The 16,026-nt window shown below is 41.7% G+C and overlaps 1 protein-coding gene across 3 annotated transcripts in view; it reads right to left on the bottom strand.

The window, feature by feature from the left end:
• Positions 1 to 286: 286 nt before the first annotated feature.
• The window catches only part of MFN1 (mitofusin 1), a 20,409-nt gene continuing 4,669 nt past the window's right edge, over positions 287 to 16,026 (bottom strand). For all 3 annotated transcript variants that reach the window (XM_042881086.1, XM_042881085.1, XM_042881083.1), the window contains exons 4-18: positions 15,650 to 15,812; positions 14,950 to 15,074; positions 13,822 to 13,930; positions 12,938 to 13,045; positions 12,102 to 12,255; positions 11,911 to 11,978; positions 8,997 to 9,118; positions 7,445 to 7,571; positions 6,363 to 6,467; positions 5,754 to 5,856; positions 4,579 to 4,808; positions 3,918 to 4,073; positions 3,173 to 3,369; positions 2,381 to 2,515; positions 287 to 1,827 (exon numbers count right to left, since the gene is read on the bottom strand). In XM_042881086.1, coding sequence (XP_042737020.1) covers positions 1,758 to 1,827; positions 2,381 to 2,515; positions 3,173 to 3,369; positions 3,918 to 4,073; positions 4,579 to 4,808; positions 5,754 to 5,856; positions 6,363 to 6,467; positions 7,445 to 7,571; positions 8,997 to 9,118; positions 11,911 to 11,978; positions 12,102 to 12,255; positions 12,938 to 13,045; positions 13,822 to 13,930; positions 14,950 to 15,074; positions 15,650 to 15,812 — 1,972 coding nt within the window. In that variant the 3' untranslated portion in view covers positions 287 to 1,757. The remainder of the gene's footprint in view (positions 1,828 to 2,380; positions 2,516 to 3,172; positions 3,370 to 3,917; positions 4,074 to 4,578; positions 4,809 to 5,753; positions 5,857 to 6,362; positions 6,468 to 7,444; positions 7,572 to 8,996; positions 9,119 to 11,910; positions 11,979 to 12,101; positions 12,256 to 12,937; positions 13,046 to 13,821; positions 13,931 to 14,949; positions 15,075 to 15,649; positions 15,813 to 16,026) is intronic.

The raw sequence follows: 16,026 nt of genomic DNA, 5'->3' as shown, positions 1-16,026 counted from the left end.
GAAGTTTGTAAGGGACCAACCTGGACTAAAACTATTTTTTGTACAACATTCCTTCATTCTTACCAGCAGAACTGCTGTTGCACAGTGCCATCTGCCACTTTGTTTTTTAAGGCTGTAGTACCGATTCACTGATTCTTTTCTCTACAACTGAACTAAGCAATCAGTGCTGCTTGGTGAAATGCAAATTCAACCTCAGTGGTTGTGGGTTTTGTCCTCCAGTGGAAACAAGGGGGTGGCTTTTCCCTACTGAGACAGTTGTGAAATAACGTTACTACAGGAGAGAAGAGAGAGTTAATTTTTTAATAAATAACTGTAGAACACATGCATGTAAAGTCCTCATCTGGGTACAATCTGTGCAACAACGCTTCAGACAAGAGCACCCACACACACCTGTGACCTCACACAAAGGCTGGGCTGTCGCTCATTTTCACAGTTCTCCTCAGTCAACCTGAGACACCTCACACACTGCTAACACCAGTTCAGAGCTGTGCTGCTGCACATCAGAACCCACCACCACGTACACTGTGGTGAAAACAGTGCTCTCAGCTTAAAGTCATTAACAACGTTCCATTACTGTTAGCTTTTAAAATCTACTTCCTTTTAGGATAGCCCTTATTTACTGGAATATAGCAAATCCTTAACTCTTAGGTTTTGAATTTGAGTATTTCATTAGTCTTGTTAATACATCCATAAAAATATATAAATATTCTGAAAAGGCTTTCTCTTCTAAAATAAGTTATTCTTAAAAAGTCTGGTTAGAAAAACGAAGGTGCTCAGTGATTGCAGGTGTCAGCAGCCACGTTAAGAGGCTTTGCACTGCTAGAAGTGAGCAGAGGTGGAAGTACTCCCACGTACCTGTCACACAGCTCAGGGCAGAGATCAGTGCTACAGCAGAACCGAGGAGCAGGTCAGGATGAGGAAATGCCATCAGACAGCCTCCACCTCTGCGTGCAGGAGATGAGCTCTGGCAGAAGCCTGACACCCAAATCTTTCCCTCCAACATGCAAAAATGGGGTCAAAGCCACCGACTCGGCCGCTTCTTTGCTGCACTTCACCTGGAGGTGAGTTCCAGCCGTGCTCTCAGAGATGAGCATCCATTTTACCAACTATTTGTTTTTACTTAATGCCATCTTAGCTAGAGCTGCAGGAGCCAGCGGGGAAACTACAGCCTACTGCATTCTATGAGTGACTGCTCTACAGTTACCACCTTTTGTTTCTTTATCCAAGAACTGGAAAATCTTCCCAACCCAATTCCACTTGCTTCCAAAATGGTCAGGACTCCTGTCCACCATGCTGGAGTTCATACTTCCCTTCCTTCAAAAACCAAAACAAGCACAAATGAAAAAGCAGCATTCTTCTTCCCTGGCTATTCCTAGTCAGCTGAGAACAGGAGAGAGACAGCAGTGATAAGCACTCTCCCTGCATAAACTCCTGGATGCCAGGAAGCCAGACCTGCCCCAACTAAGCACTAACGAGAATCAGAAGAGATTTGGGTTTTTATTCTCAAGTGCCCAAAGGAATTTAGTGTTAAAGATTTTTAACCCCAAACCTTCAGAACAAACATAGCAGTTATAAGCATCCCACAGCTCATTAGTTTGGTTCACCGTCAGAGTCCAAATTAAGCTTTACAATAATTAAGTGTAATCAAAATAAGATTAAAAATATAAATCATTTCGTGTGACTCCACAGAGAAGTGTCATCTGTAAAATTTCTACTTTGTCCTACAAAGGATCACTGGGAAGGGTAACGATGATGCTTTATTTACTCTTTTGAAGAAAATGCTTTGTAAAGCGATCTAGTTCATTCTCAAGGTGAATGGCTTTATTTCTGTAAAACAAACAAAAGCAAAGTATTCACTTCAATGCAGATCAATCACAAAGAGGGCAGGAGCAATAATTCTGTTTGGCTTCTATTCCTGAAACCCACAGCACTGAGAAAACCAGAACATTTGCTCTGGTTGGAGCCTGGGCCTACTGAGTCCCTAAGCCACCCACTGCTGCAAGTTTCTGTTCCACAAATGCCTACTGAACTGAAGGACAACCTGACAGCTGCTCTAATGCTCTCCTGTTCTCTGGGAAGGTGCCACCCCCCCCATTTACCTGTGGGAGACAAACACTTAAGAAAGCCACCTCTCCTATACAATAGAGTAAGGTAAAAACTGTCTAAGAGAGAGCAGTTCAGGAGCTTTTCTCATTCTCCTTGGAAGAAGCCTGCATGTATTTAACTCTTAACCAAAGAGCTGTTTGGTTCTGAGTAAAGGAAAGAGGTATCGGTGTCTGCACCTGTGTATACCTCACTTGTAGGTTGAAGGTAACAGCAGGCATCCACTCAGAGGTCAGCAGTGCCAGGAATTGGTCCTGGCAGTCACACGCAGACTCACCTTAGCTGCTTGGAGTGGCTCTGTATGTTCTCCAGCTGATCTATTTCTTTGGAAAGACGGGCAATTTCTTTTTCCAGGTTTTTCTGGGTAACATCCACCTGCTGACAGAGCCGAGCAAAGGTAGTGGCCATTTCCCTGAAGGAAAAACAAGTTTGTAATTGGGGCTTGCAGAAGTCTGCCACAAAAATAATGCAGGATAAATCACACAGTGCTGCAGTGCACAGCAAAACACTGCAATCAAAGCCTCCAGCTGCCAGGGGATTACAGAAGAATCTGCACAAATCAGGAAAATCACCTAATTTTCAAATTTAAAAGGCAACATTGATCGTAAAAAGGTACCACAGTCTATTCTAACATCACACATGTCAACTTTTGATCGAGTACCTACAGGTGTTAACCCTGAGATGGGGATGCTGGCAGGAACCACACTGCAGCAGCCAAACCCAAAATCAGTGTCCATTAGAACCGAGCCTACTCCCACGTCCAATCACACAGTAATGTGTTAAAGAGTCTCGAGTCCACAACTACAGGCTCTCACATGTAAATACCCATGCAGAGGAGCACGTCTTTTACACTCTCGAGGTGCCAACTTCATGCCCATAACCTACCAACACCTATCGTTGCTACAGTAACACCTTCTCCCTGTACCAATATCACAAATGTCCCTTACAATCAACACTGAGGGGCTGCAAGAATTTCCTGCTGCCTTCCCACACCACATACAGCCGAGCCCACTGCCAGGACAACCCAGCACCACACGGACAAAGGTTTCTTATCCTGTGTAACACTTACTGCTGCACCTGGTGGCTGCAGTTTGCACTCGTAAGGCTGACGATCATCTGCAGCTTTTCGGTCGCATAGTTGACGAACTGCTGCTTGAAGGCTCTCTCTTTTGCTTTAGTGGTCCAAGTTAGTCTCTCATAGAGATATAATAAGCCATACATACTTAAGGAGAGAGAGATGAGTTTCCAGCCAACTGTTTTCCAAATCTGAAAAGGACGACTCGTTAGTTTAAATAAGAACTAATAAAATTAGTTTAAATAATTTAAATAATTAGTTTAAATATTGTTGCTACAGAATGCAACTGGACTATAAAGAAGGTTTTTTTTTTGTTTTTTTTTTTTTTTCTGTTTTTGTTTTCAGGGCCCTTTTACTAGATTAGATTGTTAGCAAATATATGACTGTCGAGCAGTACAGCTCTATCCAAATCAGCTGCTGCCCCCGTGGCTTGGAGAACATCCAGGTTACAGAAGGAGGAAGGGAAAAGCAAACTGGCTCCCACCAGTTCAACAGTACAGAAGGCACAACCAAATCACCCCACAGTTCAGAAACTGAACACAGGCAGAACGTGCCCAGCTACACTCAGCGTCATCACAGCAATTTTCCCCTACAATCTGGCATCCAGTGCACCACAAGTGCTCATCCAGCCCAGCCACGCTAGTAAGTTACTACATGCTTCATGCTGCATGGTATGGAACCCCACAAAGGAGAGAACAGCCCATCTCTGCCATCAGTGAGTGCTGCTAATACTACTTGCCACTCCGCCAACAACGATGATGCTCATAGAGGTCCGTGATGTCAGTGAAGCTAAACTCATTACCAAAGGAACCATGAAATCATCAGGTGATGTGTTCTCTGGAGTTGCAGCAGGAAGGCTGGCAGCAGACGGGGTGGTAGCTAAGGGACGAGGGATCTAGAAGAGTGGAATACAGCAGCCTGAGTCAAAAGCACTGTGGAACTACACAGGGATCAGTTTTATTTTCATATATTCAGGGTTCCGTTCATTTAAAGGGAGTTCTTCAGCACAGAAGTCTGAACAATGTTCCTGGTAAACACTGGAGGTTCTTCCCTGTCATACAGGGGCTAGGTTAGAATGAGGGCACTGCTCAAGGATGCAAATGTGACAAATTAAGAAGCTCCCCAGAGCATTCAATCCAAAGGAAGACAGAACTTAGGCAACATCTGCAGAAAGTACGGGAAAGATTTTTGGTTCCCTTTTAACCCTGAATATAACTCAATAAAACAAGCCTTGCCAAAAATGTTTCACACAAAAGGACTAAGGGAATGCAGCAGGAAGCAGGGAAACAGGAGAAGCAAACAGGATTTAAAAAAAACATGTAGTAAAAAAATAATCAATATAGCCTCATTAAGGAAACACAAGGCACTTAAAAGGTCAGCCTCATCTCTGAAGCACTCACTTGTAAATTGGGATCTGCCAGTCCCAGAAGCACCCTCTGAGCATGTTTAGGACCCAAGAACCGGTTTACGAGTGAAGTCCATCCCAAGGAAAAGTGGAACATGATATCCTCCTGGAAATCCGCACACAGACTGTGACAGTTCAGATCATAGCTGAGGTCAAACTTCCTGCATGGAATCAGCAAGTGAAGCTGGTTCTGAGCACCAGAAGGCAACAATGGTTTCAGGTTTTCTAGAAACAGAACCGATAGAGAGGATGAGGCTGACAGCATGTTCCCAAGTAGAATCCTTGCAGCGCTGACCAGCTTTGAGAACTACAAGTATCCAAAGTGACCTTTTAAACAAACAAACAAAAACCTAGACAAAGAAATCCTCCAGCATTTTAGCAGTCTGGATCCTAACACAGCAGCCCATTCGCTGCTCAGATAAAACAGCCACACAAAAGCAACTTGTAGATAAAGCACCACTGTCAGAAAAGGAGACGTTAACTTCAAGTCCTCCAGCAATGGTAAAAGATGACGGCAGTCAAGTTTGTTTATCCAGCCATTTGGTGGTGCCATACAGATAAGGCAACATTACTGAGTAACATAACAAGGCTTCATGTAATTCAATCATCTTGCTCTGAATCTTTTATTACCAGAAACAGAGCAGAGCAGAAGAAATGGATAAGCATTAACATCACATAGGAAACACTGCTACCGAAAAAACCCCCAACATCTCAAAAAAAACCAACCCAGAGTGCTAAATCAGGATCCTACCACAACTGCTTTGGGAAACTATCCTGTAAATTCACAGCAACATGGAGACTACACTGTAGAAACATCATGTGACAATTACTGCATTTCATGGCTAAAATGGGGTTACAAAAGGATTAGGCAAGTTCCCAGAGGGAAGTCCATTATTGCTTGCTTAAGCCATTAATGCAGATGCTGTATTTTGGTTCAGAAGGCCCTCGGCAGGGCATGGATCACTCTACTGACCCTGGTTCATCCTTCCTCTCCCCAGACAGCTGTTACAGGCTATTACCAGAGACAGTCCTGAGCCAGGATGGTTTACCCTTACTGCTGTGTGGTGCAAACATTAAATCACGTTCAGAAGGAAAATTATTCTGGAAGCACATCTTCCCAGGTTGCCTTCTCTAAACAAGAAAGTCAACACCCTGCTTTGCCCACATTACCAATGATCTCCTGCTGCGACTGGTGCATCGACTCATTGACTTCACTGGAGCAGCGATCAGCCAGGTTCTTTCCCAAACCATCTTCTATGTGTTTGTTGAGTTCCTGAAGGTTTATAAAGAAAATATGCTCATCAACTTCTATTCAGCTCATCATTTACGTTACGTTGTTCAGAGGTATGCTAAACACTAGGCGTTATTATTTGCAGTGGGAAGAAAAGCAGGTTACCATGAAAATAAGATGCCTTTAAATTGTGACGGAAAAATCTAATTAATGTGACACAGGGAGGATTTCTCTAGGCTTGTTATCACTAAAAGGCACATGGAAAAAGCATGCATTTCAATAGAAATGTGACACTGAAGAGCACACCAGTACGGTGCTGCCCTACAAAGCAGTCAGTCACAATACAGCAGGCGATTTCACTGGTCTACAGAGAGATAAGACCAATCCCACCAACAGTGCGGAGTCTGCTCTGGGCATTTTGCAGAGCCAGGACAGGGCAGAGAGACACCTGTATCATAAAGTTCTGTAATGCTTAAACAAAGCATCATATAAAATGATAAGCAAATCATGAAAACATAGAAGTCAAAGGAAAGACGAAGGAAACTTACTGTCTTATAGAGCTTCAGTACTTGAGGAGAAGGGTGAAAGTCTGAATAAAATTCATCAACTAGAACCGAAAGTCGGCAAATCTCATCAGTCATGGCAGAGGAGACCTGAAAGACAAAATGCAATCCTCTCCTATCTTTTCCAGACAGAGTGGAAGCAGGCTTCTGAACCAACTCAGTTACAACAAGTAATTCAATTACCTGACACTCAGCAAGGACTGCCAGCGTGTCTTTTTATTTCTTTTCTATTCTTTGAAATGGAATATAGATGTACTTCAAATGTACTTCACAAGCTTGGGGTGGGCTATGTACCTCTGTCATGACTGAAAGGGACTGCTGTTCAGAAGCATTTGAACCTGAGAGATTTTTGACACTGCTGTGACCTGCTATGGTCAGGACACTTCAAGCTCATAATATACTCCCTCCAATCAGCTTCTGCAGCTAATCAGAAAAACTCCATCAGTCCAGAGGTAAAACCTGCAGGCTTCTCCTTACAACCACAGACAGTTTCAGATGAGCTGATCTGGATGACAGAGGCCATGGATAATGCAATTTTTCCCCAACACACACTGGAGATGCTCAGTGTTTTTTCTCTTGTACGCTCAGGACACACACAGCAGTGGATTACAGCCTTAGCGATCTCTTACACATCAATTAGCACTGCTAATGTGAATTAAAACAATGTCTTATCAAATACTTCAGGCTTCACCCCAGCCAAGCATCCTGGACTAATATAATCTGATAGTCTGTATTCATTTATACACTCTTTGAACATGAATGTTGTCTCCAAATTTAGGAGAGCAAAAACCCGCCCCAAATTATGCTACCACTTTGAAAAGTGCCTATTCCAAACACTTCAAAATTCACATCTACTCAAGCTGAAGATTTGCTTTGTCCATCTTTGCAGAATTTCAGATCAAACTTCTATGAAGCTCGGAGTGCCTGTGGTCAGCCACAGCTCTATGCTGAAGTGAAGTCACTCGTAAGAAGTTCATCTACTGCTCAACATCCACGTGCTGACAGATTCACTTGTTTATTTGCAATGCTGTGTCATGCACACACTCCTCCCTCCCTGCACTACTTACTTTATTTTCCACTTCCTCAGTAACACGTTTGATCTTTTCCTTAGTATCTTCTGTCAAAATGTTCAGCTGATTTCGAACGAAGTCCAGCCTGTCCTTCTGGTCTTCTCGCTCTTCCATTGAGAGCACTCTAACAGAGCAGAAAGGAAATTACCAGCAGGTATTCTCCCAGAAATGAAGCATGTACCATTAGGCATGAACCACCGAGCTCATGGCTTCCTGAGCAGCCAAAAAAGTTCCAAAGTTACAGTGGTGGAACAAAGCAGAAACACTGACTGCTTCTGAGTGATTGCAACGTAGATACAAAATTTACAAGTGCACTTAAAGGCTGCATTGATTGAATAGAACTCTAATGACTGGGCTTTGATATATCTTAAAAAGTAGCATTTGGAGTTGGAACTGAATAAAGAGGGAGCAGAAATGAGAGGCCTTCAATACTTAGCCTTTCCTGATTATAAGAGAAAGAAAAGATAAGCCCAAACTGTCCTGCTGCTGCTCACCAGCACCATACAACTGTTGCTTACCAATGACATGAGCCCAATGACCCTGCAGAACAGGAGGCAGCAGAAACTAACCTTGTCACAACAAACTCTCTTCAAAGGTGGCAGACCTATTGTTTAAGTAAAACACACTGAAAATCTAGAGCAGTTGTGTCTTGAAGGATCAGCAGTTACATTCAAAGACAATTCAGACTATGAGGGGTCACTGTACAGGTTTGGGTTGGTCAACTGACAGAAAGGAGGAGGTATCAAAATATTTTCCAACAGTTTCACAGAAGGTTTTCACAGCATCTGACAAAGTGAGACAGATTAATATGTAAACAGGCAGCTTGGCAACGCTGATATGTTTGGGAAGATGAATGTCTGACAGGAATAGCAGAGTCTGTTGGGACATAAAGACACTTCATTAACAGCCACAGAAAGGAGGTGGATGGAAAGGAATGTATGAGAAAGAAGAGGCAGCAGCAAAAGTGGAGAAAAAACATTCGTATCCCAATCTCCAAGAACATGGAACTATGAGAGAGAAAAGATGAGTTATTACCACATGCACTAAGGATGAGCAAAGAGAGAGTAAAGACACTGAAGGATACAACCTGAAAAGAACCAGTGACACAGCCCAAAGAGCTCACATGGGCTCTTCCCAGCCCTCTGGGCACTCTTAAGCACTTGCAAATCAGAGCACTACAGCTTCCCATATAGTTACTCAATGTTACAACACACAAACATCTACAGATAAAGCACTGGATACAATGAGAAAAAAACTTCAAAGTTTTAAAAAATGATTGGAAAACCCATAGATTATCTTTGTGACCATAAATCAGTAAGAAGGAAAACAAAGTAAACCAAGATCAGGAGTCACAGAGCAAGGGCAAGACTGAGCAGCGCAAGAGAACAGTCAGGCTGGCACACCAGAGAAATTCTCCATTTCTCACCAATAGAAAAAAAAAGTGCACTTCAGAATCCAAAACGATCCAAGAAACCACCAGCATGGAAACGGCTCCAGGTCATCTAAGACCTGGAGAAACCAACACCAACCAGCCCTCCAACACACCTACCTTTTTTCTGCTGCAGCTACGTTTATGGCGTCCATAATGTTTTTCACAGTATCTATTATCTGTTTAGCTCTGATAGTGTGCTGTTCAAACTTGGTTTTCACGGCTGACTGCGAGATACACTCCTGCGAGGAGCCCAAGCCACAACACATTACTGCAATTCCATACCAACACCTTCTGGAATTTCACTGTCAGAAAGCACTTGCTGCTATTAGCATGAACTTAAACCCATGGGAAACAAAAAGAGAAAACATACAGAAATCAAAAGACAACAGAAAAGGAATCTCAAATGAATCTACAGCAGCAGGTCTCTACCTTCACACCTTCATGTTCAGTGACAGTAATGTGCAGAGGTTTTTTTGTCTACAACAAATGAGGATGGAAACAAAAACCAAACTCTGTGTCTGTGTTAAACCAATCCAGCTCTTAAGAAAACTCTCCCAGCTGCCTATTGGGAACACTGAATGTCTAACGTGACCCCTGGCAATACTGCCTCACATGAGTTCTTTTTGTTGCAATTAATATTCACAGCTTCAAGCAGCAGCTCTGTGTCAGTAAAATGTTACAAGCTTATGTCAATACTGACAGTCCAGGCACAAACTATGCAATTAGGAATTAGAAACAAAAGTTTTCCAGCAGTCCTTAACATACTGCTGAAGTGTTAAATCTATTAGTACAGAGCACTCTAAAAATTTCTTATCAACCTGAATCTTGAATACTGTACGGCAATTCAGTGCTACAGAAAATAAACCGAAAGATGTATAAACGTTAAATAAGGGCAAAAGCAAATCAGTAGTGATTGGTCATGAATTAAGACTTTAGGTAAGCGTGTATCATGAGGCACGTGGCCAATAAGAGCTGGAGCTCAGTCTGCACTGAGGCCACCCAGCAGCAGCATCTTCTGTACTCAGGGGGAAGAAAGCAAGCAGCTCGTTTCCTTAGATCAGATCTGCTTTGTGGTGGTGATGTTTTGTGTAGCTTTGTTTTTTTCCAGTTAATCTGTGGGTAACACAAACAGCGTTTAAGTTGCTTTTGAAAATCTTGTCTATGACCTCAGCACTGTAAAACAAACTGCAGCTATCTACAAATAACCAAGCAAAACAAAAGAAACAAAATGAATGAAATAAATTCCCTGTTCCTCGATGAAGCAGATCTAGAAATCAGCAATGAAAGGCCAGAGTTTCAGAAATATCAGCACATTGTTAGAGCTAGACTAGACACAGAGAAAGAGTCTTCCCAGCATTAGTATGTGGTAGGTAAAAGGACGACAGTCACTCACAACACAACCAGACAATCCAAGTTAGAGCACTAGGAAAAACACAAAGGTTAATTATAGGACTGGAAAAGGTAAGAGGAGGACAGGAGCATTTTTGCTGTTATTCTGTAAATAACCAACTATTGAAACAAAGATAAAAGCTTTCAATGTTCCAGTAACACAACCAAACCCATTGAAAGTCTACTGCCTTCCAGCATGGCCAGACAGTCTTGGTGTTAGGGAAGGACCCTGCTGCAGGGTACTAACTCAGGCTATGTTGTTCATTCCAAATTACAGCCAGAACTACTATTCTGCCCTGCATGCCTTTTCCACTCCTCCATACACCATTTCTGTTTGGTGAAGCAACTCTGCCAACCTACAACCCGTGACATAACTGGTTTGTGGTTTTATGTAGAATATTCACTCAAGACAACTGCATTCAGTCCACTGGATGCAGCACAAGGTTTATTGTGACTTCAGGATGGATCATTGTGGTGGTTGTGACCTTGGGACAAAAATTTCTCATCTTACTGTCCAGCTCGAGACTCAAATCTGATTTACCAATATGCTGAGCATTTATAACACCAAATAATTTAATAAGTCACATGTCTGCCAATTTTTAAATATTCTGTGTTGAATGCATAACTGTAACTACGAAAGATTTTACAGAAAAAGAAGTGCTTTGGATACAGCAAAAATACATGGCAGCAATTGATTTAAAAACTTAATTTCCACTTTTTCCCAACTAGTTGAAAGTTCCCTGCTCTGCCTACAGACAAAAAAAAACCAAACAAAAATGCATGTTTGGTTACCAGTAGGAACCCAAGCAAGAAACTTCAAGTCTCTTGGACTTATGTGCTGCCTGTATTCTGAACTAATTATTCCAACATCTCAGACGTCTTCCATAACAGTGCAGATAAAGCCTGAACAATCAGAGCATATCCAAGACCCCAATTTAAGGTAACAAATAACAGCTTTAGAGTTATCAAATTCCACAAGATAAATAGATGCTATCACACAGGAATCAACTGATTATCTAGCCAGACCTACTGCCAAAGAACGTGTGAACTCAGCTATGACTACAGCTGAACTGAGGTTGAAGGATGGTTTCAGCACAGCACCAAGGATGCAAAAAGAGCATTATAGTTCAGAGTATCAGATCTAAGAGGTAGATAATAGTGATAATTTCTAAACTCTGACTTTAAAAACGCAAGTAAATATTTACTTTTACATTAGTGAAACACACCACCTTACTGTTTGAGTGCTGGATTGCAATAATGAATTACAAAGCTACAAGTGCAGAACAAAGTAAGTCTTACAGTACAGCAGGCGTTTTAGCAGCTAATGGTTATTAAGCGATAGAATCATTTCTACGAGCAGTCTCTTATCATCTATACTATACTGGTATTAAGATATCAAACCATGAGCTTAGAACCCAGCTTTGACCCCTTCCCTCACAGAACAACACTGTTCTACCTGCTGCTCTAAGGGGCAACTGATGAACAGAGCCAGAAGATAAGGCACAGCTGTCACATGGTTGGAATAGCTGACACTCCTCCACTTGTTCACCAAGGTCATACTCAGTAAAATTAAGCCACACATAAACAGGAGTTACCTTCACATCAGTAAAAGGGGCAGTTAAAAAAAGCCCATCATAAATACCTCAAATATCTGCTCAAAATTTTGGAATTCTTGGAATCTTGTTTGAAACCCTTCAGCAAGTGCTCCACCTGTGGAACATAGCAGACCGTAAGGGAGAGAACACAGCATGAATATCCAGATCACTTTTATCAGGCTTTACGATATATTTTTTTTTGCATTTGAGGGAAGAAAAAAGAAGATTTCCTACACACCAGTCTCTGGCATTCCTTGGGCCTTCTGTCTCCTGGCACTCAGAACTTCTTTTGCTGAAACAAAAAAGATGCGATTCCTCGCTTCTACAGGATCAATAACTTTGAGCTCATCAACGAGAAAAGTCAGACAGCGCTCCATGTGCTGCCTGCGCACCTGAGGAGAAGGTGGAAGCTCATGAGAAACAGGCAATAACAACTGAGCTGCCATCAAATCAAAACATCTGAGCACAAAACAAGCCATGCCTGACCCTTCCTTGGACTCTAGATGCCTTCTAACCCTACTGATGCAGCAGCTGCTTTAAAATCACTTAATCAGTCCTGGAAGCAAACATGTTTCCTTCTAGAACTGTCTTTATTTACACACGTTTCCTATGTCAGTCAGGTATGGAGGGAACTGATCCATTCCCCGTATGCAGAGTACTGAGCATTCCTGCAAACCAGATGCCCTCCAAGAGCTGAAGAGCACACTGACAGCTCCTCCAACATGCTTTGTCATGTATCATCTGAACCCTCAGAATCATCTATCACAAAATCAGAAGGTAACACAAAGAACATTAAAAACAAGCTTACTGTGGAAGACAAAGGTTCTAAACAAGCCTTCCACTGCCTGCCTGCATACACAGCAGTTTGGATTAAAGCAGCAAATTATTTCCACCTATCAATCTATCCTTTAACCTGTAAGACAAAGCTGTTGTTTTCATTCTAATAAGTGTATTACCACAGTGATTTATACAGATATATACCTCCACGTACATAAAAGCATGCACACACAAATATATTACCATCTTTGCATACATGCATACATCAATCCAAGCAAGAGCCACCAACTCACTTACATCTTCCATATATTCTGGCTCTGAAGCAGAGGCATCCCATCTATTGTTCAAGATGAAGATATTTGGCTTAGAGAGCCGTTCATTCACTTTATGGAAAAAATGTTTTTCCTAAGAATTAAAACACAAACAGAAAACTTGCCAGGCATCTGAAACTGTCACGCATTCTTCTTAGGAGACCCGACTATGAACAAGGTTGTTTAAAGATTCATATTAAAAATAATTCATTAGCATTGAAAACCACAGACATCCAGCAGAAAACAACAGTTTCTGATAGTTCAAAAGTCATCAACTCTCTTAAAACCAATGCCAACAACACAAGCCAACAGTGCTGCTAACTTGTCTAAAATGGGCAGAAATATAATTAATAAAGCTTCCAAAACAGATATTTCAGAAAACACTGCAACAAAAAACAATCAGCTCTTTTATACATCTATCACATCATTTACTGACTGTCTTCTTTGTTACAAAACTGAATCTCCTTCAGTTTTTCTTGCTTTCCATTAAGTTTGCTCCCAACTGTGTGACAATCACAATATTTGTCAGGAAACAGAGAAAACACAAAATATGACATGACAGTATCTGCTCTTTTTTTTTATTTTTGCCCCCACTAAGATGCCTGGCTGAAACTGTGAAGCCTTCATTAATTGTCATCCACCACGCCAACTTTGCTTTCTACAACCAGAAGCTATTCTTCATCTCCAACTGTATTTTTTTTTCTTCAACTAAATTATTATATTATATTATTGTATTAGTTTGAACCACAAAATAGTTACATTTTCTGCTTGAGCTTCTATGGCTTGAGTCACAGAAAAAAAAGCCACTGCTGAATGTCTCCATTTTAAACATTAAACAAAGAACTGATGGGAAGTCACTGCACACCATACCGTGTTCATGAGAGTTGACTCAGAATTGGCAACCAAGACAAACACATCAGCATCTAAGCAGAATTTGTCAATCCAGCTGTCCAGCTCTGTAGTCACATCTGTGCCAGGACTGTTGATAACAGGAAACAAATTCATTTATACAGCAATGGAGTTTCTACAGTGATGAAAATAGTTTGGGATCACTTAAGGACATTACGGTTAAGATACAAAGTCTTGCACCTTTGGTCTAATGCTGAACTCAAGTTTAAGGCAAAGAAAAAGCTCACTAACACTTAGCACTTATCCGTCACTTATTTGACCATCAAATACGTTACAAAATGCAGTGAATAAATATGCAGATCGTAACAGCCAGAAAAGCATTAGGTCTGTCAGCAGTCCAGTCAGAATGCTCTTCTTCCCCATATCCCAAGTTTTAGATTGTAATCAGAAAGAATAGTTATTCGTTATGTTTTTTTCCACTAATAAAGGCCTATTTAAAGTTATAGGCCTATGCACAGTTTGCATAACATAACGATCAAAATGAAGCCAGGACTATAAAACTGTCAGCTGTTCAAAAACAAGTGGAATACAATAAGCATTAGCTCACGTCTGCAAAACCTCAGTTATTTCTGGTTCAGACCAGGGGAAGTGTCAGCTCAACACATAGCCACATTAACCAACAGTGTCAGGGAGATTTTCAGGCACTCACTAGAGTGACACGTACATCCTGCAACCCTTAAAATAAGCTTCTAGATACGAAGTCCAGGCCGCTCACCCTCCACGTGATCAGTTTGGAGCATTTAAGGACAAGGAACGAGCAAAACATTTACAGTTGCATTGACCTTGGCCACACTTCCATGCTGCTGTTTGTTTTAAAGGGTCAGCAGGCTCAGCCAAAAGCAAGTCCCTCCTGCAGCACTCACAGGACACCTTTTTGTTCCAACCATTACAACACCAGAATCGGCGGAGCAATGACAGGCAGCACTACGTACCAAAGAACAAGCTCTGCACTCTTGGGAGAGGAAGAGGGGGAAAAAAAAAGCACCACTAGTAACTCTACAGCAGAGCAATCAAGTCAACAAGTCCCTTTTTTAAATGCTACAGTGGCATATTTACTTGAAGAGGTGTTTATTGCAACAGAAAGCATACCTGTCCACTAAGACCAAATCGTCCCTCAGCAGCGCACACTTGGACTTGGGCCAGAAGACATGGACCAGACAGCCAGCCTTCAAATCTTTATCCATGTGAAGAGCATGAGCAAGCTGATTGACTGTCTATCAGGAACATGAAGAGAGAAGACAAACATGCAGTGTGTGCCACAAATGAGTCTGCAAAGCAGCCTAACTCAGTTCCCCACAAACTGTCAAAAGCGTAATATTGACTTTTGGTGAATATTTGTGCCTTTCTTTTAAAAAGATTTTTTTCCCATCTTCTTAAGACTTGCTACTACTTAAAGAATGAGTTGTGCTTCAAAAAGTACATGGGAGTTTTGAGTATTCCTCACAGGGCTCCATGTGAGACTGAGAGCTGTCATGAATTTGCCTCAGGGCTTTAAGTCTTCCCCATGAGCAGCACAGGAAGGTAAGTGCCCTAAGGCCAACTAGAGATGCTGTTGATCTTTAGCAAGTAACAGAGCTTACTGACAGTCCTGCAAAAATAGATCACTCAATATACACTCTGCTACAATGACACACACCTTAGCCACTTTCAGTTTCACCTACTAGATTATAAATGATAAATGAGTTATCCTTATACTTCCATTAGACTTCAAACTGCTGTTCAAGACAGAAGCTTTGAGAAGAGGTTCCTGTGAAAAAAGACTTTTTTTTTCTCCATTCCAGAACTCTACCTTGACACTCTTCTTCTCATCCGACCCCTCTGTCATGAGGTAGGCTTTATCTCCATCAGTCCCTTCCACGCTGAGAAAGCAGTTGGTCGTGTGGCCAATCCCACTAGGAAGTACCTTATCCCACAGCATTGCATTAATGACCGAACTTTTTCCACTGCTTGTTCTAGAGGAAAAAAATAACGAGAGCACTCTGAGCACAGTGAAGCAGCACACCTTCCTTATGAATTGAATGCACTCCCTTTTAATCATGTTAGGCCCACGCTATTTTGGGGTGTGAGAGAGCATCAAACCACTTCATCATGGCTTGCCAGAAAAGAATAGAAAGTGCAGGAAAAAGAATAGAAAGTGCAGGAAAAAGAATAGAAAGTGCAGGAAAA

Source organism: Lagopus leucura, unplaced genomic scaffold (assembly GCF_019238085.1).
Source record: "Lagopus leucura isolate 7727_CA_CO unplaced genomic scaffold, USGS_WTPT01 Super-Scaffold_100029, whole genome shotgun sequence".
In the NCBI taxonomy this organism is placed as follows: Eukaryota; Metazoa; Chordata; class Aves; order Galliformes; family Phasianidae; genus Lagopus; species Lagopus leucura.
Note: the sequence above shows the minus strand (reverse complement) of the source record. Positions and strands in the feature narration are given on the sequence as shown.